Source organism: Salmo trutta, chromosome 30 (genome assembly GCF_901001165.1).
Source record: "Salmo trutta chromosome 30, fSalTru1.1, whole genome shotgun sequence".
NCBI classification, from domain to species: domain Eukaryota; kingdom Metazoa; phylum Chordata; class Actinopteri; order Salmoniformes; family Salmonidae; genus Salmo; species Salmo trutta.
Window position 1 is genome coordinate 23,449,965 of NC_042986.1, and position 27,048 is coordinate 23,477,012.

Below are 27,048 nucleotides of genomic sequence, written 5' to 3' on the forward strand. Positions count from 1 at the left end.
TGGGGGGGAGCCTGGCTTTACTTGGCATCCATGAATACACGCCACTGTTTATTGGAGCTGTCACTTGTTTAAAAGTGTGCTTTAAACAATGTACAATTGTTGATCGCTGGGCATACAAATAAGGTTATTTCTTGATACATTTGAAACGAGTTATAGTTGTGGCCACAACCAGATTAGATTGTAAGACTTGGCGGAACGCATTGCTTGACTGCCGTGAGCGTAATATGCAGAGGCTGTCTGTGTCCATCATAACGTTTAATAGTCAATTACTTGCATTCATTCTTGCACCATGCGATCAATTATCAGTTCTAAACATGTATGTTTAGATCAATTTTCACTTGCGCACATGATACACAGTTGCTGGTCGGAGCACGTCTCTGGAGCCACTGAACCGGAGGAGCGTGTATTAATCCTGCTGTAGAATTCATTGCCGCCTGCAGGTCAAACGAACGAATAAAATGAACTCGTCGCTCTAAAAAAACGAATCATGACTCGAGTCAGTAAAAAGAGTCTTTCAAAAGAACGAATCGTTCGCAAACTGCACATCACGAACACGTGTGCGACCAGAGCTACCGCCAAACAGGGCAGGAGCTTGATAACATTAAAGGCCGAAGAATTAAAAGGACATTTCGGTTTATTTTCTACTGTTGTGAATCCATTAAATGTCATTTATATAGACTTGACTCTAACAAGGCACGCGGGGGACAGTGCGCATGGTCGCACCACGCCACAGCTGACTGACAGATCGGAACTAGGAGTGAAGCAAAGAAACGAAGAAAGTTCTCGGTCGTTGTATGTTTAGCACCAAAGTGACTGATCAAACACTAAATAGATTGTGTATCATGGCTGACTACTTGATCAGTGGACAGACTGGTTACGTGCCCGATGATGGACTGAGCGGGCAGCAACTCTTCAACTGCGGGGACGGCCTTACGTACAAGTAATTATTGGGATTTGGCAGTCGCATTTATTTTTTTACAGTCTATGGTCGCATGGCTCCTTGATGAAATCCATCTCAATTAGCTTGCGTTGTTAGTTTCTCTGGACAGCTATTTGTAGTTGGCTAATAACCAGAGCAAGCCCTATATTAAATCTTAAACACATGACATTATTATTTGCGCATGCAGGGGCTTTGAGTCATTGCAGTACACGCAGTAAATTACATCTTTCTACATGGGTCTGCCGACTTAGGTTTCCCGGCTCAACTCTTGCTTTCAAGTGACATCGAGTTGCGTAACAATTTGACTTTGGGGACTGATGCAAATCTACCAACATAATGAAGTAGCTAGCTGGGTATTTGATTAGGTTCTGGATAAGCCTGGCTATTCAGTTATGCATGGTTTGGACGTTCCTCTATTGTAGTACACTACATGAGCAAAAGTATGTGGACACCTGCTTGTCGAACATCTCATTACAAAATCATGGGCATTAATATGGAGTTGGTTCCCTTTTGCTGATATAACAGCCTCCACTCTTCTGGGAAGGCTTTCCACTAGATGTTGGAACATTGCTGCGGGGACTTAATTCCATTCAGCCACAAGAGCATTAGTGAGGTCGGGCACTGATGTTGGGCGATTAGGCCTGGCTCGCAGTTGGCGTTCCAATTCATCCCAAAAGTGATCGATGGGGTTGAGGTCAGGGCTCTGCAGGCCAGTCAAGTTCTTCTACACCGATCTCGACAAACCATTTCTGTATGGACCTCGCTTTGTGCACGAGGGCATTGTCATGCTGAAACAGGAGAGGGCCTTCCCCAAACTTTTGCCACAAAGTTGGAAGCACAGAATCGTCTAGAATGTCATTGTATGCTATAGCGTTAAGATTTCCCTTTACTGGAACTAAGGGGCCCGAACCATGAAAAACAGCCCCAGACCATTATAGTTGGAAATATGCATTGGTACCATATAGCGTTCTCATGGCATCTGTCAAACCCACATTTGTCCATTGGACTGCCAGATGGTAAAGCATGATTCATCATTCCAGAGAACTAATTTCCACTGCTCCAGAGTCCAATGGCGGCAAGCTTTACACCACTCCAGCTGACGCTTGGCATTGCACATGGCTACCTGTTTCATGAAGCTCCCGACAAACAGTTATTGTGCTGACGTTGCTTCCAGAGGCAGTTTGGAACTCGGTAGTGAGGACAGGCAATTTTTTTAAATGTATTATGTGTGTGTGTGTGTGTTACGTGCTTCAGCACTGAGCGGTTCCGTTCTGTGAGCTTGTGTAGCCTACCACTTCGTGGCTGAGCCGTTGTTGCTCCTAGACGTTTCCACTTCACAATAACAGTTGACCGGGGCATCTCTAACAGGGCAGAAATTTGACAAACTGACTTGTTGGAAAGGTGGCATCCTATGACAGTGCCATGTTGAAAGTCACTAAGCTTTTCAGTAAGGCCATTAGACTGCCAATGTTTGTCTATGGAGATTGCATGTATGTGTGCTCGATTTTATACACGTCAGCAACGGGTGTGGATGAAATGGTCAAATCCACTCATTTGAAGGGGTGTCCACATACGTTTGTATATATAGTATATTTAGGTCCATGCATTTATGGCACTGCATCACCCTTATTGAGGGTGTCTGGGACATGTTTCTTAATTCTGTTTATTAATCAGCGTACTTTCAGTGTCTGACACACAAGACAATAACTATTTTGTGGTCAGATACGTTAGCTTAGTTTCCAGCAGTTGAATTAGGAAATACCATGAAGGCATGACATGCCTTGTGACGATGTTTGACAAGAATGTAATTATGACACTCTGGAGACACCATTATGTCAAGATATTAGCAAAAGGGTCTGATTGTATTGGAATGACACGAACAATAATTAGTTGTTAGGTAGAAATCTAGCCTATTTGGCAGTCAGTCGGCCACTGTCTGCTACAGTGCCTTATCTCTTGTCTGCTCTTTCAGTGAAGTTACCACCACATCTCATTCTGCTAATTCCTTGCTTAATATAGGCTTAATCTCCTCCTAGAAACATGGGTCACACATTGACTATTTAGGTGTTTATAGTACCAGTATACACCAAAATGAAGATGCAAGTGGAACAGCATGCTTTAAAACTCAACTAGTTAGTACAAGACACACAGTACGCTTGGAAACTTCTCAGGACCTTTAGGAATGTGTTGACCATCAGCACTAATGTGTAGTAACACAGGACTCTGTTGCCTGCTCATCACATGCACACCACGTAACATACACCCAACTTCTCAGAAAAATTATCCACTTGAAGTTCCAGATATCTCAGATGATCAAATACTGAGCTTGCAGTACCACTCAAGTGGTACAATTTTATTTTACGGCCACTGTGTCAATGAAAAAAATAGCATAGAATATGACTGAAGATGGAAATTAACTTTTGGCCTCCCCTTGTGTGATTTCGTAACACCTTGCAGTACATTATGTGTGAAATTGCAAACGTGTGTGAATGTCATTGACAGATTGTATGCAGCATGTGAGGCCTGGCCCTGCTCTCCTCTCACCCCTTCTCTCTCACTCACTCACTCACAGTGACTTCCTGATTCTTCCAGGGTATATTGACTTCACATCGGAACAGGTGGTGAGTAGAACCCTTGTTCTTCAAGACAATAGGGCTTCTGTCTCTCCATGACCGGGGTCTAATTCATTAGTGCACACTAGCAAAACAATTTGCAACCGAAACCAAAAACGAGCATTTCTTATTGGACAATTTCAGGTTGTCCCTGCCTGTTTCAATCCATTTTCTTCTGTTTGGCGCCTGTAAATACAACCCAGGGTTCCATTTATGAAGGAAGAACTTCCCATTGTAACCTTGATTTGTAGCAGAGCCTTATTCATTAGGCATACCCCCTAAAAGTTGTTTGTTACTACAATAAGTGTTTGTTACAAGTATTCACTTGTAGAAACTGGTTTGTTTCCTCTGCAGGATTTGACTTCAGCCCTGACAAAACAGATCACCATGAAAACACCTTTTGTATCCACCCCAATGGACACAGTCACAGAGTCAGCGCTGGCCATTGCCATGGCAGTAAGTCTGGTTTAAACACACACACTTTGGCATGGCGTCATAATTGAAGGTTTTAGTTAAAAGTAGACTCTGCAATTCACAAAGTAAACAGCCGTATCGGGTCAACTTACGTAAAAACTAAGAGCGTGAAACGTGAGGCTAATCTTCTCCGCACTTGTTGGCACGCAGCTACCAAAGAGGCAAGAAGGAATTAAAGAAGGATCATCACATAATTGGCATATATATTACTCTTACAGAATTTCCACGTGGGCGAGGATATTGGAAATTGAATCAAAGCCTACTAGATGATAAAGTGTTTAGAACTAGGACTGAAGAATTTATAACTGACTTTTTCAGACATAACATAGGTACATAGATCCCCTTATAGTATGGGACACTTTTAAATGGGCCTTTAGAGGCCATGCAATTCAGTACTCATCTATATAAAAAAAAAGCAATTTAGATCAAAGGAGTTCATATTAACAAAGGAAATTGAAGGACTCACAGTACAGATAGCAATAAAAACTGTACCATAGAGGCACAGCATAAGTTAGAGGAAAAACAAAAAGAAATGGAGGAACTTATTCAAGAAAGATCCAATGTAATATATTATAAAAATAAAGCGAACTGAATGGAATATGGGGGAAAATGCACCAAATTCTATTTCAATCTTCAACATAGAAATGCTACCAAAAAATATATATTGAAACTTCTTCCAAATGATGAGTCACGCATGATTCACTCAATAATATTTTGAAAGAGGAAGTAAAGTATTTTAAGAATATGTTTTAGTTTGCCTCCTCCATCTCCACTAACCGAAGCTAATTGTATAGATGTTTTTCCTATTAATAATGTAAAATTAACATCTGTACAGAAAGACTCATGTGAAGGCCAAAATACAGAGGAACTTCTTGATGCAATTAAAGCCTTCAAGTCCAGGAAACTCCAGGGCTGGATGGCAAACCAGTGGAAGTATACCAAACTTTTTTTTATATACTCAGAGGACCATTATTAGCATGTTTTAACCACTTAAACTTTAGATTATCGGACACGCAACAAGAAGGTCTGATTTCATTATTACTGAAACAGGATCCAAGTGGTGTATATATAAAGATCCAGTCCATTTAAAAAATTGGAGGCCTCTTACACTTCAGTGTTGTGATGCAAAAATTTGAGCTAAATGCTTGGTGCATAGAATTAAAAAGGTATTGTCAGATATTATTCATCCTAATCAGACAGGTTTTTTACATGGACGATACATAGGAGATAATATAAGACAAGTACTGGAAACAATAGAATACTATGAAATATCGGGGAAGCCAGGCCTGGTTTTCATAGCTGACTTTGAAAAGGCTTTTGATAAAGTACAACAGGAGTTTATATATAAATGCCTGGAATATTTCAATGTAGGAGAATCTCTTATAAAATGTGTTAAAGTTATGTATAGTAACCCTAGGTGTAAAATAGTAAATAATGGCTACATCTCAGAATTTTTTAAACTGTCAAGAGGAGTAAAACAAGGTTGTCCACTATCTGCATATCTATTTATTATTGCCATCGAAATGTTAGCTGTTAAAATTAGATCCAACAATAATATATAGGGATTACAAATCTGTGGCTTAAAAACAAAGGTTTCATTCTACGCTGATGATTTGTGTTTTCTTTTAAAACCACAATTAGAATCCCTCCACAGCCTCAGAGGATCTAGATACTTTTACTAACCTCTCTGGACTAAATCCAAATTATGATAAGTATTACGTATTGGATCACAAAAAAATGCAACTTTTACATTACCGTGTAGTTTACCAATAAAATGGTCTGATGGGGATGTGGACATACTCGGTATACAAATCCAGAAATAAAGAAATGATCTCACTCCGATAAATTTTTATAGAAAGTTAGCAAAAATAGATAAGATCTTGCTACCACGGAAAGGAAAATACCTGTCGATTTGTGGAAAAATCACCCTGATTAACTCTTTAGTCATATCACAGTTTACCTACTTGCTTATGGTTTTGCCTACACCTAGTGACCTGCTTTTTAAATTATATGAACAAAAAATATTCAAGTTTATTTGGAATGGCAGGCCAGACAAAATTAAAAGGGCCCATTTCTATAACGAATATGAATTCGGAGGGCAGAAATGATTAAATATTAAAGCATTAGATCTCTCACTAAAGGCATCAGTCATACAAAAGTTATACTTCAATCCAAACTGGTTCTCTAGTAAATTGGTAGGAATGTCTCACCCCATGTTCAAGAATGGCCTTTTTCCCTTTATTCAGGTTACAACTGCACACTATTGGTTGTTTGAAAACGAAATCATCTCCAAAATATTGTTATTTTTTAAACAAGCCATAGAAAGTTGGTTGCAATTTCAGTTTAATCCACCTGAAAAGACAGAACAAATAATACAACAAATATTGTGGTTAAACTTAAATATAATAATTGATAAAAAGTTTTAAGAAGGTATAATTTTTGTAAATTATATCATAAATAGCACTGGTGGGGTTATGTCACACATGCAGCTAACACAGACATATGGAAATGTCTGTCTACCCAATATTACAACCAACTAATTGCAGCATTACCACAAAAATGGAAGAGGCAAATAGAAGTGGGGAAAAAATAAGGAACTTGTCTGTCGGCCCTGCATTAAAGAACAGAAATGGTTAAATAAAATTGTGATGAATAAAAACATATACCAATTTCATTTAAGGACCAAAAAATTGACAGCTGTGCCATATAAATTGCAAAGTAGTTGGGAAGAGATTTTTGATGTACTCATTCCATGGCACATGGTTTATGAATTGACACGCAAAACAACGCCGGATTCAAAACTTAAATTGAAAAATTCGAAATTATTATACAAAATTCTTGCAACCAATAGCATGTTATATATATGGGGGATACAATCTTCCCAGCTCTGCAGATTTTGCTGCGAGGAGGCAGTCATTAGATAATTTATTTTGGTACTGTCCATATGTAGCTCGTTTTTGGTCACAGGTCCAGGAATGACTGAAGAGTGGCAACATTTGCCTAGAACTAAGTCATAGTCAATCAATAATATAAGAATTATTTTAGCAAAAATGTTAATCTTTAATTTACAGTCTGTAGAAGCTATAAGAATATAAAGGTTCAGTACTTTTGTGAAGCATCACAGCACAGTTGAAATATATATGGCAAATCAAAATCAAATCACATTTATTTGTCACATACACATGGTTAGCAGGTGTTAATGCAAGTGTAGCGAAATGCTTGTGCTTCTAGTTCCGACCATGCAGTAATATCTAACAAGTAATCTACCAATTCCACATCAACTAACTTGTACACACAAGTGTAAAGGAATGAATACGAATATGTACATACAAATATATAAATGAGTGATGGCCGAACGGCGTAGGCAAGATGTAATAGATGGTATGGAGTACAGTATATACATATGAGATGAGTAATGTAGGGTATGAAAACATATAAAGCAGCATTGTTTAAGGTGGCTAGTGATACATTACATCAGGATGGCAAGATGCAGTAGATGGTATAGAGTACAGTATATACATATGAGATGAGTAATGTAGGTTATGAAAACATATAAAGTGGCATTGTTTAAAGTGGCTAGTGATACATCTAATTACATCAAGATGGCAAGATGCAGTAGATGGTATGACGTACAGTATATACATATGAGATGAATAATGTAGGTTATGTAAACATTATCTAATATAAATAATATAAAGTGGCAAGTGATAAATTGATTACATCAATTTTCCCATTATTAAAGTGGCTTAAGTTGAGTCAGTATGTTGGCAGCAGCCACTCAATGTTAGTGATGGCTGTTTAACAGTCTGATGGCCTTGAGATAGAAGCTGTTTTTCAATCTCTCTGTCCCAGCTTTGATGCACCTGTACTGACCTCGCCTTCTGGAAGTTAGCGGGGTGAACAGGCAATGGCTCGGGTGGTTGCGGTCCTTGATGATCTTTTTGGCCTTCCTGTGACATCGAGTGGTGTAGGTGTCCTGGAGGGCAGGAAGTTTGCACCCGGTGATGCATTGTGCAGACCTCACTACCCTCTGGAGAGCCTTCCGGTTATGGGCGGTGCAGCTGCCGTACCAGACGGGGATACAGCCCGACAGGATGCTCTCGATTGTGCATCTGTAAAAGTTTGTGAGTGTTTTTGGTGACAAGCCGAATTTCTTCAGCCTCCTGAGGTTGAAGAGGCGCTGCTGCGCCTTCTTCACCACGCTGTCTGTGTGGGTGGACCATTTCAGTTTGTCCGTGATGTGTACGCCGAGGAACTTAAAACTCTCCACCCTCTCCACTACTGTCCCGTCAATGTAGATGGGGGGCTGCTCCCTCAAGTCCACGATCATCTTTTTTGTTTTGTTGACATTGAGTGCGAGGTTATTTTCCTGACACCACACTCCGAGGGCCCTCACCTCCTCCCTGTAGGCCGTCTCGTCGTTGTTGGTAATCAAGCCTACCACTGTAGTGTCATCTGCAAACTTGATAATTGAGTTGGATGCGTGCATGGCCACGCAGTCGTGGGTGAACAGGGAGTACAGGAGAGGGCTGAGAACGCACCCTTGTGGGGACCCAGTGTTGAGGATCAGCGGGGTGGAGATGTTGTTACCTACCCTCACCACCTGGGGGCGGCCTGTCAGGAAGTCCAGGACCCAGTTGCAGCTCCAAAACGGATGGTGTTAAGAGATAGATGGGAGGGGTTGAATGGAGCTGAAGGGTGGGACTAATAACAAGACAACAAATGTAAAACATATGGGGTCAGTAAAATGTATATAGGTTTAGACATTTTGTGAAATAGCACAGTTACAAATAGAAATCAAACTGGATGGACATCAGACATAGAGGAAGGACTAAAAACAAACAAAATATGACTTGTAAAATAGATTTGGTCTGTAAAATGTGTATAATATGTATAAACTGAAGGTAGAAGCCAAAGTGTTGTTGTTTATTAGTTTACTCCAATTGAGGGAAGGGTGTTAGGGTTTGCGGGGAATAATAAAGGTATTTATTTTTTAAAGTATGCATGTGTATGTATATATGTATGCATATGTGTATATACACTGCTCAAAAAAATAAAGGGAACACTTAAACAACACAATGTAACTCCAAGTCAATCACACTTCTGTGAAATCAAACTGTCCACTTAGGAAGCAACACTGATTGACAATAAATGTCACATGCTGTTGTGCAAATGGAATAGACAACAGGTGGAAATTATAGGCAATTAACAAGACACCCCCAATAAAGGAGTGGTTCTGCAGGTGGTGACCACAGACCACTTCTCAGTTCCTATGCTTCCTGGCTGATGTTTTGGTCACTTTTGAATGTTGGCGGTGCTTTCACTCTCATGGTGTGGGGTGGCATTTCTTTGGGGGGCCGCACAGCCCTCCATGTGCTCGCCAGAGGTAGCCTGACTGCCATTAGGTACCGAGATGAGATCCTCAGACCCCTTGTGAGACCATATGCTGGTGCGGTTGGCCCTGGGTTCCTCCTAATGCAAGACAATGCTAGACCTCATGTGGCTGGAGTGTGTCAGCAGTTCCTGCAAGAGGAAGGCATTGATGCTATGGACTGGCCCGCCCGTTCCCCAGACCTGAATCCAATTGAGCACATCTGGGACATCATGTCTCGCTCCATCCACCAACGCCACGTTGCACCACAGACTGTCCAGGAGTTGGCGGATGCTTTAGTCCAGGTCTGGGAGGAGATCCCTCAGGAGACCATCCGCAACCTCATCAGGAGCATGCCCAGGCGTTGTAGGGAGGTCATACAGGCACGTGGAGGCCACACACACTACGGAGCCTCATTTTGACTTGTTTTAAGGACATTACATCAAAGTTGGATCAGCCTGTAGTGTGGTTTTCCACTTTAATTTTGAGTGTGACTCCAAATCCAGACCTCCATGGGTTGATAAATTGGATTTCCATTGATTATTTTTGTGTGATTTTGTTGTCAGCACATTCAACTATGTAAAGAAAAAAGTATTTAATAAGATTATTTCATTCATTCAGATCTAGGATGTGTTATTTTAGTGTTCCCTTTATTTTTTTGAGCAGTATATATATATATATATATGTATGTATGGGTATGTATGTACAGTTGAAGTCAGAAGTTTACATACCCTTAGGTTGGAGTCATTAAAACTCGTTTTTCAACCACTCCACAAATTTCTTGTTAACAAACTATAGTTTTGGCAAGTCGGTTAGGACATCTACTTTGTGCATGACACAATACATGTTTCCAACAATTGTTTACAGACAGATTATTTCACTTATAATTCACTGCATTACAATTCCAGTGGGTCAGAAGTTTACATGCACTAAGTTGACTATGCCTTTAAACAGCTTGGAAAATTCCCGAAAAATGTGTCATGGCTATAGAAGCTTCTGATAGGCTAATTGACATAATTTGAGTCAATTGGAGGTGTACCTGTGGATGTATTTCAAGGCCTACCTTCAAACTCAGTGCCTCTGGTTGACATCATGGGAAAATGAAAAGATATTAGCCAAGACCTCAGAAAAAAATGGTAGACCTCCACAAGTCTGGTTAGTCCTTGGGAGCAATTTCCAAACGCCTGAAGGTACCACGTTCATCTGTACAAATAATAGTATGCAAGTATTAACACCATGGGACCACGCAGCCGTCATACCGCTCAGGAAGGAGACACGTTCTGTCTCCTAGAGATGAACGTACTTCGGTGCGAAAAGTGCAAATCAATCCCAGAACAACAGTAAAGGACCTTGTGAGGATGCTGGAGGAAACAGGTACAAAAGTATCTATATCCACAGTAAAACGAGTCCTATATCGACATAACATGAAAGGCCGCTCAGCAAAGAAGAAGCCACTGCTCCAAAACCACCATAAAAAGCCAGACTACGGTTTGCAACTACACATGGGGAAAAATATTGTACTTTTTGGAGAAATGTCCTCTGGTCTGATGAAACAAAAATAGAACTGTTTGGCCATAATGACCATTCTTATGTTTGGAGGAGAAAGGGGGATGCTTGTAAGCTGAAGGACACCATCCCAACCATGATGCACGGGGGTGGCAGCATCATGTTGTGGGGGTGCTTTGCTGCAGGTGGGACTGGTACACTTCACAAAATAGATGGCATCATGAGGAGGAAAATTATGTGGATATATTGAAGCAACATCTCAAGACATCAGTCAGGAAGTTAAAGCTTGGTCGCAAATGGGTCTTCTAAATGGACAATGACCCCAAGCATACTTCCAAAGTTGTGGTAAAATGGCTTAAGGACAACAAAGTCAAGGTATTGGAGTGGCCATCACAAAGCCCTGACCTCAATCCTATAAAACATTTGTGGGCAGAACTGAAAAAGCGTGTGCGAGCAAGGAGGCCTACAAACCTGACTCAGTTACAACAGCTCTGTCATGGAGGAATGGGCCAAAATTCACCCAACTTATTGTGGGAAGCTTGTGGAAGGCTACCCGAAACATTTGACCGAAGTTAAACAATTGAAAGGCTATGCTACCAAATACTAATTGAGTGTATGTAAACTTCTGACCCACTGGGAATGCGATGAAAGAAAAAAAAGCTGAAATAAATCACTCTACTATTATTCTGACATTTCACATTCTTAAAATAAAGTGGTGATCCTAACTGACCTCAAACAGGGATTTTTTACTAGGATTAAATGTCAGGAATTGTGAAAAACTGAGTTTAAATGTATTTGTCTAAGGTGTATGTAAACTTCCCACTTTTATATATTTATTTATTTATATTTACCCCAAAAATATATGGGGATTGGAAATGATCCAGACAATTACATTGATGGAAGCAACAATCTTTCTGCAATATTAAGCCCCAAATGTTTTTGAAATAAAAAGGAATTAAAAACGGCTTTGTTGTGAATGACCAATCACATGGTCACAGGAGACCACAAGCCACAACCCTATAAAACCCCTGATGGTGTAAATATCATCAGCTATTGGAAAACAACCTCTACTTTCTCCCAGGCCAGGGTAACTTGAGGTGACTACAACAGCTGCACATATCTGTTTCACTTAAAATAGTAACCTAAGATAGTTGTGAACCCCCACAGAGGCAAACGTCAGAGGAAACATCACAATCTTCATCGTAAAACAAAGGCCAGAATTCCCTCGAGGCTTGGAACAGTTTGTTCTGGATAAATCCTACCAGGCAACTTCAGTTAGGGTTAATGTCTGAGCACACACATTCTCTCACACACACACATTCTTACACGTGTGCACACACAAATAAAAATATGATGTCCCTTCTTTCAGCTCACGGGAGGAATAGGCTTCATCCACCACAACTGCACTCCAGAGTTCCAGGCCAACGAGGTCCGCAAGGTCAAGGTAATGACCCCTATGCCATGCTCTCTCTTTTTCACTCCCATCTCCTTTCATCTTTCTTTTCTGTTACATGTGTGTGTCTGTATGTTTGTCTCTGTTACTCATCTTATCGTCTGCTCTCTCGGTTTGATCTTCCTGCCAAACTAGTTGCTACTGTTTCACTGTAGTGTTCCCGCCAGGCAATCTTTTTCTTTATATTCTCAGATTTGGATCTATCGCTCATGCTCTGTCTGGCTTGCTTTTTAAATACCCTGTAGGTTTGCAGAGTGTAATAGATATCCTTACCCTCTCGCTCCTCTCCCTGTTCACTTTTCTCCTCTTCCCCCTCCCCCAATTTATATTATCCTTCCTGCTACCTCATTCCTCTCTCCACCCCCTCCACCCTGCTCCCTCTTTTCCCCCTCATCTCCCTCCTTCTCCTGCCTGCCTCCTTCCCTCTCTCTCCCAGCGGTACGAGCAGGGCTTCATCACAGACCCGGTGGTGATGAGTCCTACAGACCGCGTGGCTGACGTGTTCCAGGCCAAGGCACGCCACGGCTTCTGCGGCATCCCCATCACAGACGACGGCCACATGGGGGGCCACCTTGTTGGCATCATCTCCTCGCGGGACATTGACTTCCTGAAGGAGGAGGAGCACATCCTGCCACTCAGTGAGGTGTGTGTGGCTTAATACATATTATGGTTGAATGTTATTTGGTCTTCGAGTTAGTATTTTTAAATCAGTGTATATGCATTTAGTTTACTTCCCTACCACTCTCTAACTGCCGTCCAAAGGTAAATGCTCATCTTCCTTTGTTTTCTCCTTTCCTTCCCCGCTACAGGTGATGACAAAGCTGGAGGACCTTGTCGTTGCTCCAGCTGGAGTGACACTGAAAGAGGCCAATGAGATCCTGCAGAGGAGTAAGAAAGGTGAGGAGGCGGGACCTGGGAAAAGGGGAAGGACAGTCCTATACATGTCAAATTCATGTGCCTCGTGATTAGATTTCCCCATTCTAAATGGTGTCCATCTCTGTGTAGGTAAGCTGCCCATAGTGAACGAGGAGGGCTGCCTGGTGTCCATCATCGCCAGGACAGATCTGAAGAAGAACAGGGACTTTCCCCTGGCCGCTAAAGACTCCCGCAAACAGTTGCTGTGTGGGGCAGCCATCGGCACACACAACGATGACAAGTACAGACTGGACATGCTGGTGCAGAGCGGAGTAGACGTGGTCGTACTGGTGGGTCACTGGTTCTCCTACCCCATCTCTTTGTTCTTCTCATATAGATACTTTCTCTTCTTCAATCTGTTCTTTAATGTTGCTCTCGTTCTTTAAGGACTCCTCTCAAGGGAACTCGATCTTCCAAATCAACATGATTAAGTACATCAAAGAGAAATACCCACTGCTTCAGGTCATTGGAGGCAATGGTGAGTGTTGGGACACACAGAAATGCTGCATTCTCAGAATTGCCCTCATGTACCACCCTTGACATTGTTGGTCTGTCTCCCCCTGCTTGTCTCAGTGGTAACTGCAGCCCAGGCCAAGAACCTGATCGATGCCGGGGTGGACGGCCTGCGCGTGGGCATGGGCAGTGGCTCCATCTGTATCACACAGGAAGGTAAGTCCCAAAAATGGCAGGCTTCCTAGCTCCCCTCCCTTCCACCCACCCACAGCTCTAACCCAATCGGGAGTCTCCAATCTGACCACCTTCCCACTAACGACTGAAATTGCCCCTTAGCCAAGTGTAAAAGTCTGTACAAAGGGTCCCATCCATAAGTGTTCGTCCTAGTTTTTTTTTTATTATCTCTGTCTCTACTGGCTGTAGAGAATGCTGAATGGTTTTTCAGAATCAAATTGTGCTGCCATGCATGCTACATTCTAATACAGGCAATTTAACAGAATAAGAGCACCTGCTGAACGAATGCAGCATTTGCAACATCCTCAAACCTCAATCAAACCACTTCAGAGCAAAACGTTCAACGAACAAACAATTGATTTTCTCAAGGGGCAGGTCCTCAGAAAGCACGCACAACTTTCTTCTTGTTCATCGTTCCTACCCTCTATTTTATGTTTCTCTCCGTCTCATCCTCCCCTTCTCTCTCCATCATGCTATTCTCTCCATCTTTCATGATCTGTTTTGGGTTTCTTATTTTCTATCTATCTATCGCTTCCTTTTTTCTCTCTGTAGTAGTCTCTTTCTTTCTCTCTGTAGCAGTCTCCTTCTTTCTCTCTGTAGCAGTCTCCTTCTTTCTCTCTGTAGCAGTCTCCTTCTTTCTCTCTGTAGCAGTCTCCTTCTTTCTCTCTGTAGCAGTCTCCTTCTTTCTCTCTGTATCCCTCTCTTTCTCATCACCTTCGTTTCATTGTGTGGACCTCTCCTCTCCTCTCCTCTCTTCTCTCCCCTCTCCTCTCTTCTCTCCCCTCTTGGTTTCACCCTGCCTGTCATGTATGTCTCTCCAGCGCCTCTCAGTGTTCCTCCTGGTATAAAGCGCCACAGCCCCAAAACCCCAACTACTGTTACGGGATACTGCAGTAAGTCCCCCAACCCCCTACGCAGGGCTCTCTCTCATTGGCTCTACTACCACACTGTGCCCGCCCACCCGCCTTCACAGCCTCTCTGCATTGGTTGCTAACGGCTCTGCATCAGTAGAAGTAGTAGTCAAGCTGGCCTTGGGTTTTGGGGTTTTTGTCCTTTTGTCCTTGACTAATCTGTCAGTCACCGTGTGTGACATCACACCTATCTTGTCTCGACATAGCGCATGTGTCGTAATGATGAGGGTATGTTTGGATGCATATGATGAAGTATGTTTTAGTAGTGGACCTGAGATGCATCCTTAAATGCAGTGCAGAGGCATGCGATGGACAGTCTCAGTCATGATGAGGTCTGTCAGTTAGACCATTCACCTTCCCATCTGAAGTTGTAACTTCTTTAGCAATATCAATTGGCCTACTACACATGAAAGATATTTTCAGCATTCTGCATCTGTCAATTTACTGTAAAAGGTCGTTGTCCCTGTTAAGAAAAAAGAAACCTAGTCTTTTTCCCCAATGAGTTTTATTTAACTGCATTTACCCTGTCGGTTGTACACCAACCTATGCCCAGGTTTTCATATAGGAGTGGGGAGGGAGCCCTTAGCACCGAATTAAACTGGCTGTTGTAAGGCATTTCATTCATTTACCTATGTCATTGTTTCTAACACTTCATTTACATATGTCATTGACTTAACATATGATTTACAATGTGTTTGATCATAATATTATCATTATTTTAAGAGGTTAAATATGCATGACTGCAAAAACCTTCTGGTAGTGCTGGTCTGGATATTGAGTATATTTTTAGGTCATTATTTAGTATATTATATACCTGTAACAGTTAGACTGATCCAAAGCTCATGCATAATAATCACAGAAAAAGAAGTGGACATGAAGCTAAAATAATATTTTCCACTTTATCGACTTGTTTGATGTTGGCTTCTGACGTTCTAATGAACTCCTTTTAGAGTAAGAGTTCATAAAGAAATTCTCTGAAACTGATTGCTCACAACAGGATTCATTTAAACTGTTACACAACACATTTAGGAGGAAATTATAGCAATCGTCTACTTCTCAAATTTAGTGTTGGACAAAGCCTGCATACGAAACAAACTCCACTCAAAACACCTAAGACTTACTCAATTTGTTTTCTCTTTTCATTTTATGAATGTTATTTTCCCAAATAAACATCAACTTTGTATAATGTAAGATAGTTTGCAGTTGGTCTATGTTTGCAAATTGGAAATCCTATCATGCCCCATCATCTTGCTATTTAATCAGTTTGATAATGATTCGATTTATCAGGTAAACACATGATAAAATACCATTCATTAAAATATAGTCCACTTAAGCAAGCCAAAACAATGTTTAATCTACAGCAAATCAACAAAAATATGAATTAATGCTGACTTATTAACTTCATAAACCAGGAAATTACATCAAATACATTCAAGGACAGACTGTCTGCTGTGTGTGAGAATGACTAGTCTGTCTCTGATAGGTGGCCTGCAGCAGGGTTTCCCAAACTTGGTCCTGGGCCCTCCTGGGCCCCCCTGGGCGCATGTTTTGGTTTTATGCCCTAGCACTACACAGCTGATTCAAATAACCATCTCATTAAGCTTTGATGATTTGAATCAGCTGTGTAGTGCTAGGGCATAAAACCAAACCGTGGGCCCCAGTGTGTAGTGCTAGGGCAACAACCAAACCGTGGGCCCCAGTGTGTAGTGCTAGGGCAACAACCAAACCGTGGGCCCCAGTGTGTAGTGCTAGGGCAACAACCAAACCGTGGGCCCCAGTGTGTAGTGCTAGGGCAACAACCAAACCGTGGGCCCCAGTGTGTAGTGCTAGGGCAACAACCAAACCGTGGGCCCCAGTGTGTAGTGCTAGGGAACAACCAAACCGTGGGCCCCAGTGTGTAGTGCTAGGGCAACAACCAAACCGTGGGCCCCAGTGTGTAGTGCTAGGGCAACAACCAAACCGTGGGCCCCAGTGTGTAGTGCTAGGGAACAACCAAACCGTGGGCAACAGTGTGTAGTGCTAGGGCAACAACCAAACCGTGGGCCCCAGGACTGCGTTTGGGAAACCCTGGTCTACATGTGCAGGCTTGGCTGGATATTCTCCACCATGACCTGTCAGCCTCAATTGAAGTGACAATAAGTCTGCGTTTACACAGGCAGCCCAATTCTGATATTTTTTCCACTAATTGGTCTACATGTGCAGTCTTGGCTGGATATTCAACTTGTGTGTGTGTGTGTGTTCTTTGTTCACACCTGTCCTCCTTCCCCTGTTTTCTCAGTGTTGGCATGCGGGCGTCCCCAGGCCACCGCTGTGTACAAGGTGTCGGAGTACGCCCGTCGATTCGGGGTGCCGGTCATTGCCGACGGGGGCATCCAGACCGTGGGGCACATTGCCAAAGCCCTGGCACTGGGGGCATCTACAGGTGAGTCAGGCTTAAATTAAATACCCATACACACACAAACTCTCATTATAGTCTTTTCAAATTCAACTCTGGACCTCAAAGCCAATTCCACTGCTTGTTTTCATTGTACCCTTTTAATCAGGGACTGATTTAGACCTGGTATTCAACTCTTACCCTACGAGGTCCGGAGCCGGCTGGTTTTCTGTTCTACCTGATAATGAATTGCACCCACCTGGTGTCCCAGGTCTAAATCAGTCCCTGATTAGAGGGGAACAATGAAAACAAGCAGTGGAATTGGCTTCAATGTCCATTGTTGAGTGGAGGGGTCTAAAGTACACACTCAGTGAAAGGCTTTTACAAAAGACACACCACAAGCATACACACATTCCATTAGCAGTGGATAAAGGGCTAACACTCACATTATCTAACGGTTACCTCTCCTCCCCTCTGTCTCTCCAGTGATGATGGGCTCTCTCCTGGCTGCCACCAGTGAGGCTCCAGGTGAATACTTCTTCTCTGATGGCATCAGGCTGAAGAAGTACAGAGGCATGGGCTCACTGGATGCCATGGACAAGAACCTGGGCTCCCAGACCAGATACTTCAGGTACTGAGGCGCAGTAATACTAATATAATAATTTGCCAATCGTTTCATTCTGAACAGAACCATAATTTGTTCATTCCGACCAGCAAAATATAGTTCTGAACCGGTTCGAACCAACAAAAAAATGTAACTGTTTATGAAGCGCTGGGTTGTTACGACATGCTTTATCTGAATTAGGCCCACAGAATTATACCTGTGGAGGAGCGGAAACTATGAAGGAACTTTGAATGTCTTGGAACTTCAGAGAGTTGGCTTAACTAACGTAGGACCAGAGCTAGCCCTTGACCATGACTCTCAGTCCCATTACATTACGCATAATGCCGCCTAGAGTTTGCGAGCTAGACCAAAACTAGCTTGTGACATCTATGTACGGTAGACTCTGCTTCTGAGGGAGGAGGAGGGGCAGGTTGCCTGCACACACACACTGGCAAAGCTGTTCAGCTGGCAGGCAGGGCGACACCGGAATTAGTTTGAGTGACAAAGTGAGGGTTTTGCATAGGCGCTTTGTTGCGTTCTTTTGTGGGAATAGGAAAAAATGCCCGGAACGTAAAATAACGGTTCCCATGCTTTTAAAATAACGGTTCAGTTCCGGAACAGTATAGATCACTTTCGTTCTTGCTTCTGTTCCTCAAAAAATGTTTATTTTACATTTTTCAGTTCTGTTCCCTGAACCGGTTCCAACACCTGATACTAATACACTAGTAATACACATTTATTGTCTCCAGGGTTGTATTCATAAGGCACGAAGTGAAATAACAGACAGAGACACTACCTGAACGCTTGTTTTTGTTTCCCGTTGCAAAACATTTTGCTACAGTGTGCAATAACCAATGCATACGACCCAGGGGTAACTGGCTTTGAAGCAGGCAGTCAATCAAAAGACAAACAGCATATATACAGTGCCTTTCAGAAAGTATTCACACCCCTTGACTTGTTCCACATTTTGTTGTGTTACAGCCTGAATTTAAAATGGATTCAATTGCGATTCTTTTGGGCCACTGGCCTACACACAATACCCCATAATGCCATTTATATATTTTTTAAAGCAGAAATGTCTTGAGTCAATAAGTATTCAACCTCTGTTATGGCAAACCTAAGTAAGTTAAGGAGTACAAATGTGCTTAACAAGTCACATAATCATTTGCATGGACTCACTATGAAATAATAGTGTTTAACATGATTTTTGAATGACTACCTCATCTCTATACCCCACACATACAGATAATTGTAAGGTCCCTCAGTCGAGCAGTGAATTTAAAACAGATTCAACCACCAAGACCAGGGAGGTTTTCCAATGCCTCGCAAACAAGGGCACCTTTTGGTAGATACAAATAAAAGCAGACATTGAATATCCCTTTGAGCATGGTGAAGTTATTAATTACACTTTGGATGGTGTATCAATACACCCAGTCACTACAAAGATACAGGCATCATTACTAACTCAGTTACCGGAGAGGAACCTCTCCAGGGATTTCACCATGAGACCAATAGTGACTTTTAACAGTTAGAGTTTAATGGCTGTGATAGGAGAACACTGAGGACGGATCAACAACATTGTAGTTACTCCACAATACTAACCTAACTGACAGTGAAAAGAAGCCTGTACATATTAAAAATATTCCAAAACATGCATCCTGTTTGCAACAAGGCACTAAAGTAATACTGCAAAAAAATGTGGCAAATCAATTACCGTAAATTCCGGACTATAAGCCGCAACTTTTTTTCCCAGCTTTGAATCTCGCGGCTTAAACAATGACGCGGCTAATATATGGATTTTTCCCGCTTTCAATTTTTTTTTCTCCAAAAAACACATTCTGTGACGTGCTCAGTTTTTTGGCGGCATGAAGCTTTCATTAGACCAATGAAATTGCCGAACGGGTTAAGGTCAAACAACTTTTTTGTTTACTGTTTAGATTAAAAGGAGCGCTCTCAAACTTCCCATCATTCTGATTACGGTAGTCATTTTGTCACCCTCATCATGGCAAAGACACAGAGAAATGCATATGATGCATCTTTCAAGTTGAAGGCGATTGATCTGGCTGTTGGAAAGGAAATAGAGCTGCTGCACGGGAGCTTAGTCTTAATGAGTCGATGATAAGACGTTGGAAACAGCAGCGTGAGGAATTGACTCAGTGCAAAAAGACAACTAAAGCTTACTGCTAATTTTTTGTTACAAGCCGTGTTTCGTTAAAGCCTATTTATTTTTGTTACAAGCCATGTTTCGTTAAAGCCTGTGTAAAGTTCATTTGTTTCAATGTACCGGTAGGCACCTGCGGCTTATAGACATGTGCGGCTTATGTTCAAAATAATGTTTTTTTTTAAATTCAGTGGGTGCGGCTTATATTCAGGAGCGCTTAATAGTCCGGAAATTACGGTACCTTTTTGTCCTGAATACAAAGTGTTATGTTTGGGGCAAATCCATTACAACGCATCACTGAGTACCACACTCCATATTTTCAAGCATAGTGGTGGCTGCATCATGTTATGAGTATGCTTGTAATCATTAAGGACTGGGGAGTTTTTTGGGATAAAAAAGAAACGTAATGGCGCCAAGTACAGACAAAATCCTAGAGAAAAGCCTGGTTCAGTCTGCTTTCCACCAGACACTGGGAGATGAATTCACATTTCAGCAGGACAAAGGAGATGCAAAGGAGATCTCCTTCAAGACAAAGAAGATCGTGGATTACATGAAAAGGAGGACCAAGCATGCCCCCATTCTCATAGACGGGGCTGTAGTGGAGCAGGTTGAGAGCTTCAAGTTTCTTGGTGTCCACATCACCAACAAACTAGAATGGTCCAAACACACCAAGACAGTTGTGAAGAGGGCACGACAAAACCTATTCCCCCTCAGGAGACTGAAAATATTTGGCATGGGTCCTCAGATCCTCAAAAGGTTCTTCAGCTGCAACATTGAGAGCATCCTGACCGGTTGCATCACTGCCTGGTATGGCAACTGCTCGGCCTCCGACCGCAAGGCACTACAGAGGGTAGTGCGTACGGCCCAGTACATCACTTGGGCAAAGCTTCCTGCCATCCAGGACCTCTACACCAGGCAGTCAAAGACCCCAGCCACCCCAGTCATAGACTGTTCTCTCTGCTACTGCATGACAAGCGGTACCGGAGCGCCAAGTCTAGGACCAAAAGGCTTCAACAGCTTCTACCCCCAAGCCATAAGAGTCCTGAACAGGTAATCAAATGACTACCCGGACTATTTGTAGTGTTTGTCGTCGTCCGTCTGTTCACCCCCCCCCCCCCCGCCAACCCCTCTTTTACGCTGCTTCTCTCCGTTTATCATCTATGCATAGTCACTAACTATACCTACATGTACATATTACCTCAATTAGCCCTACAAACCGGCGCCCCCGCACAGTGACTCTGTACCGGTACCACCTGTATATAGCCTCGCTACTGTTATTTTCACTGTCATTTTACTGTTTTTATTTTGTATTTCTTTACTTATCTATTGTTTACCTAATACCTATTTTTTACTTAAATTGCACTGTTGGTTAGGGATTGTAAGTAACATTTCACTGTAAGGTCTACAGTTGTGGCCAAAAGTTTTGAGAATTACACAAATATTAATTTTCATAAAGTTTGCTGCTTCAGTGTCTTTAGATATTTTTGTCAGATGTTACTATGGAATACTGAAGTATAATTACAAGCATTTCATAAGTGTCAAAGGCTTTTATTGACAATTACATGAAGTTGATGCAAAGAGTCAATATTTGCAGTGTTGACCCTTCTTTTTCAAGACCTCTGCAATCCGCCCTGGCATGCTTTCAATTAACTTCTGGGCCACATCCTGACTGATGGCAGCCCATTCTTGCATAATCAATGCTTGGAATTTGTCGGGTTTTGTTTGTCCAACTGCCTCTTGAGGATTGACCACAAGTTCTCAATGGGATTAAGGTCTGGGGAGTTTCCTGCCCATGGACCCAAAATATTGATGTTTTATTCCCCAAGCCACTTACTTAGTTATCACTTTTGCCTTATGGCAAGGTGCTCCATCATGCTGGAAAAGGCATTGTTCGTCACCAAACTGTTCCTGGATGGTTTGGAGAAGTTGCTCTCGGAGGATGTGTTGGTACCATTCTTTATTCATGGCTGTGTTCTTAGGAAAAATTGTGAGTGAGCCCACTCCCTTGGCTGAGAAGCAACCCCACACATGAATGGTCTCAGGATGCTTTACTGTTGGCATGACACAGGACTGATGGTAGCGCTCACCTTGTCTTCTCCGGACAAGCTTTTTTCCCGGATTCCCCAAACAATCGGAAAGGGGATTCATCAGAGAAAATGACTTTACCCCAGTCCTCAGCAGTCCAATCCCTGTACTTTTTGCAGAATATCAGTCTGTCCCTGATGTTTTTCCTGGAGAGAAGTGGCTTCTTTGCTGCCCTTCTTGACACCAGGCCATCCTCCAAAAGTCTTCGTCTCACTGTGCGTGCAGATGCACTCACACCTGCCTGCGTCCATTCCTGAGCAAGCTCTGTACTGGTGGTGCCCCGATCCCGCAGCTAAATCAACTTTAGGAGACGGTCCTGGCGCTTGCTGGACTTTCTTGGGCGCTCTGAAGCCTTCTTCACAACAATTGAACTGCTCTCCTTGAAGTTCTTGATGATCCGATAAATGGTTGATTTAGGTGCAATCTTACTGGCAGCAATATCCTTGCCTGTGAAGCCCTTTTTGTGCAAAGCAATGATGACAGCACGTGTTTCCTTGCAGGTAACCATGGTTGACAGAGGTAGAACAAGGATTCCTAGCACCACCTTCCTTTTGAAGCTTCCAGTCTGTTATTCGAACTCAATCAGCATGACAGAGTGATCTCCAGCCTTGTCCTCGACAACACTCACACCTGTGTTAACGAGAGAATCACTGACATGATGTCAGCTGGTCCTTTTGTGGCAGGGCTGAAATGCAGTGGAAATGTTTTTGGGGGATTCAGTTCATTTGCATGGCAAAGAGGGACTTTGCAATTAATTGCAATTCATCTGATCACTCTTCATAACATTCTGGAGTATATGCAAATTGCCATCATACAGACTGAGGCAGCAGACTTTGAAAATTAATATTTGTGTCATTCTCAACTTTTGGCCACGACTGTACACCTGTTGTATTCTGAGCACGTGACAAATAAACTTTGATTTAACAATAACCTAAAATGCAAGGCCAAATCTACACTGGAGTTGTTACCAAAAAGACAATGTTCCAGGGTGGCCTAGTTACAGTTTTTACATAAATCTACTTGAAAATCTTTGGCAAGACCTGAAAATGGTTGTCTAGCAATGATTAACAACCAATTTGACAGAGCTTGAAGAACTTTGAAAAGAAAAATGGGAAAATGTTGCACAATCCAGGTGTGGAAAGCTCTTAGAGACCTACCCAGAAAGACTGATGGTTGTAATCGTTGCCAAAGGTTCTTCTTCAAAGTATTGACTCAGGCCTGTGAATACTTATGTAAATTAGATATTTCTGTGTTTTATTTTCAATGCATTTGCAAAAATGTCAAAATACATTTTCACTTTCATTATTGGGTATATTTTAAATTCAGGCTGTAACACAACAAAATGTGGAATAAGTCAAGGGGTATGAATACTTTCTGAAGGCACTATAGCTTACCCGTCTCCTCCTCTCTCTCTCCAGTGAGTGTGACAAGATCAAGGTGGCCCAAGGTGTGTCGGGGGCGGTCCAGGACAAGGGCTCCATACATAAGTTTATTCCCTACCTGCTGGCTGGGATCCAGCACTCCTGTCAAGACATCGGATCCAAGAGTCTCACCCAGCTCAGGTACACATTTGCATGTAAATCAAAGTGAGCCTACTTTGATAACACCATCTGTTCGAAGGCTGTGTGTGTGAGCTCGGGGCTCTGTGTAACATTATTTGTCTTCCCCCTGCAGAGCCATGATGTATTCTGGGGATCTGAAGTTTGAGAGGAGGACGACATCGGCCCAGATGGAGGGAGGAGTCCACAGCATGCACAGGTACTTACTGATGTGCTCTAGCTTGGCAGTGTTGGCTTGCCCATAGTGCAGCGCTGTCACAGAGGCTAACATTACAATATATCATCTGAGGATCTTCTGAACATCTCAGTTCCACGTACAAGCCCCTAGATTTAGAATGGTTTCCCTTTCAAAACTAATCTCACTTCAACCTGCCTATATGTCTCTACAGTATCTGATCTCGGCCTGATGCAACATGTTGGTCATTTGTTATGTGATCCATTAATCTGTTAAACCTGTCTCTCTCTCTCACACACAGTTACGAGAAGCGCCTGTTCTAAGGAAGAGAACACAGTAGTGGGCTGCAGACTTGTGTTCCTCAAGCATACGCACATGCAAGCACAAACAACTACTTGCCAACCCCAAATCTGTCTGTGCCCTTGAGCAAGGCACTTAACACTAATTGCTCCAGGGTCGCCGTTGATAATTGCAGACCCTGGCCGTGACCCCACTCTCCTAGTGTGTCTCAGGGAGAGTTGGGATATGCAAAAATAAGTTTCTAATTCACACATGCGTATTAATACACACGTGTACATGTGTGAAATAGGAAAAATATTAGCACCCACAATTATTACAGACTCACACAAGTGCTGGGCGATTAGTTCTTTTTGAAGGTAGTTTCGGTTCGATTATGAAAAAATAAATCGGTTTAGATTATTTTTTTAAACATTAAATGCATTATGATGACATTAAAATGATTTTATAGCTTTTTAATGGAAATTCCAAAGCCAAAAATGGTGAACATTCAATTGCCAAAACTAAAAATATTCCATGGTCTCTTTCAGGTCCACATTCGGTAGACATCAAAAGAAAAACAGGAAATTACTATGAATTAATATTTCAGTTGTGTATATTACTTACTTTATTTTTCATTCCTTAAAGTCATCATGTATTACTTAGTCATCCTATTTAGCTAACTGGACTAAGCATGCTGCAGAGCTGTCTGATATAATCATTTTACTAGTTATTCAAAGTAGATGAGGCATACTTTCCCAAACTGTCTCTCACTCATTGTTGTGTTGTGCAGTAGCGGTATATGGATAAAATCATTGGGGAAGCCAAGCTAGCCAGGGAAAGAAAATCCAAATTATAACCTATATGTTGTGATAATTGCGTTGTTTGCTCTATAACCTGTTATATCACGGTGGCAAGGCATGTGAACTATAGGCCTAAAGGCCAAGACAATAAGAAGACACAGTGGCATAATAAATTAAACCACATCCGTTTCATCACAAGTCCAGAGAGCAACATCTGTTCGGTGAAGTCCACAAAGCATATTGCATGTAACAAACAATTACATGACCTACAGCATGATCAAGCACGTTAATGTTACCGACATTTTCAAACTACTAAACAACTATTGATTTAGAACACCAGAGTTACCAACCCCAAGTTCCAAAGAAAACAGGAGCTGCCTCCACTATTCCAGCACCATTTCAACTTCAACATTTCAACATCATCAAATCACCTCTGCTTAGTCTAATACAGTGACAACTAAAAGATACCAAAAATGATTTAGTCCAATCAACATAAGCTAAATATGATGTGGTACTGATTTCTCTGTGTGTGCGGCGTGCTTGCAAGTAGAAAAACGTGGACTCGCCTAACTGGTATAGAAACGCCAATGCCATCCTCTCTTTCATGTTGCCGAAACGGTCTATGACTGTCATATACAGTACATATTTTAAATTTTTGTTGTCCAAGGCTACCTGGCTAAAATGCTTGCTCGCTAGCCTAACTTCCTTTCATGGGCAACAATGAGCCAGCTAGTTAACATCAGGCCAGGGGCACAATATATTAATTTATGGTTGGATCAGAATCACCGTTATAATCAAATAAGAATGTTTTTAACTGACTTGCCTAGTTAGATTTTTTATTTCTTTTTTAAATTGGCCAGTACAGAGAATTAAGTAAAATCACAAGTCCAAATCCCTATCGCCATCCATGGCTATTTTAGACAACTAACCACCAGAGAACAACACAAAAATTCAAGTTTTTTTCTGCCAATGACGTTTGGCTTGATGTGAAGCCAAATCCAAACTGGCTTCCCTTGACCCTTTTTTTTGGTGTGCCAGGAATATTCACAGTTTAGATCAATGCTGATTGGCTAATATTTTATATTAGGGAGGGCAAATGCTACGGGTGGCATCAATATCATACTCTTTTTGACCAGACAGCATCTGATAGATGGGCTATAGAGACAGAGAGCGAGCCTCTTGCGAATTTAAGGAAAATTATTAAACAGATTATTTTTTTCCATTTTTGGGGGAAGCCTAGCTTCCCTTGGCAGCCATGAATAGACACCACTCACGTTGTGTACATTCCTTTTTCATCCAGTCTATGCGGTCTGTGTGCATCTAACCTAACGTAGCAGACGTAAGTGTATCCGTCTCTGTCCAAGCCGGAAAGAACAGGCGCAATGGATTATGATCATTGTAGTTAATTACCAATTTTCTGCACTAAACTATGTTGAATATTTGCTTAATGAAAACTACAACACCCTTCAGCACAGCGTTCCACATAGTTCTTGACTTGATTTCTCTCGTGAATTATTTGATTTATCTCCAGAGAAACGGTGGTTTAAAAAAAACGACATTTCGGTTAATCGCTCAGCACTAACACACACAAACATAAATGACCTTAGCCATCAGTCTTCCCTGACAGACAGACATGCTCTGCTCTCCCAGATAGAGCGTGCTCTGTCTGTCTGTTTGTCTATCCGTCAGTACTGTGATGGAGTGTTTTTGTGTAATCAAATGCCTCCCATGTCCTTCTGAAATAAACTGACGTTGAATAAGTCAAATAAAAAAAGTAAACATTTTCAACAAGCTTTTGTTGTTATTGTGGTAATTTATCAAGTGTAGAGATATTGTAAACACATTTGGGTTGAAATATATGCGTGTTTATAATTGTAATATTTATTTTCTGTGTATAAAGTATTCTCAAATAATGTGGCCGAAAAATATAAACTATTGGAACCAAGACTTACATAAGTGTCACGTAGACGCAGGAAACAGGTGCAGAAGGTGAGTTTATTAACAATAATGAAAGGCAAATTAACATAACAGGGGATCTGTACTGAACATGAAAACAAACAATTACTACCTGATGACTGAGGCTACTGAGGGCTAAATAAAGGGAAGGTAATCAAGGTGATGATGAAGTCCAGGTGTGCGTAA

The 27,048-nt window shown here is 41.9% G+C and overlaps 1 protein-coding gene across 2 annotated transcripts; it reads left to right on the top strand.

The window, feature by feature from the left end:
• Positions 1–183: 183 nt before the first annotated feature.
• On the top strand, positions 184–26,699 carry LOC115168300 (inosine-5'-monophosphate dehydrogenase 2). 2 transcript variants are annotated; one of them, XM_029723448.1, is made up of 15 exons: positions 184–940; positions 3,513–3,561; positions 3,907–4,008; positions 12,273–12,347; positions 12,793–12,999; positions 13,166–13,253; positions 13,362–13,561; positions 13,659–13,749; positions 13,845–13,940; positions 14,780–14,851; positions 17,148–17,291; positions 17,730–17,874; positions 23,512–23,655; positions 23,768–23,851; positions 24,129–26,699. In XM_029723448.1, the coding sequence occupies exons 1-15, from the start codon at positions 795–797 to the stop codon at positions 24,148–24,150; spliced, it is 1,665 nt and encodes a 554-aa protein (XP_029579308.1). In that variant the 5' UTR covers positions 184–794; the 3' UTR covers positions 24,151–26,699. The 2 variants fall into 2 exon arrangements, with proteins under 2 accessions (XP_029579308.1, XP_029579309.1); XM_029723449.1 differs by lacking the exon at positions 14,780–14,851 and having other exon boundaries at positions 188–940.
• The last annotated feature ends 349 nt before the right edge of the window (positions 26,700–27,048 follow it).

Excerpts from the sequence above, each read along its gene's own strand:
- LOC115168300 (XM_029723448.1), top strand. The coding sequence starts at position 795 with ATGTTTAGCACCAAAGTGACTGATCAAACACTAAATAGATTGTGTATC. Across the intron at positions 941-3,512 it reads GGGGACGGCCTTACGTACAA|TGACTTCCTGATTCTTCCAG; the intron begins GTAATTATTGGG and ends ACTCACTCACAG. Across the intron at positions 14,852-17,147 it reads TACTGTTACGGGATACTGCA|TGTTGGCATGCGGGCGTCCC; the intron begins GTAAGTCCCCCA and ends CTGTTTTCTCAG.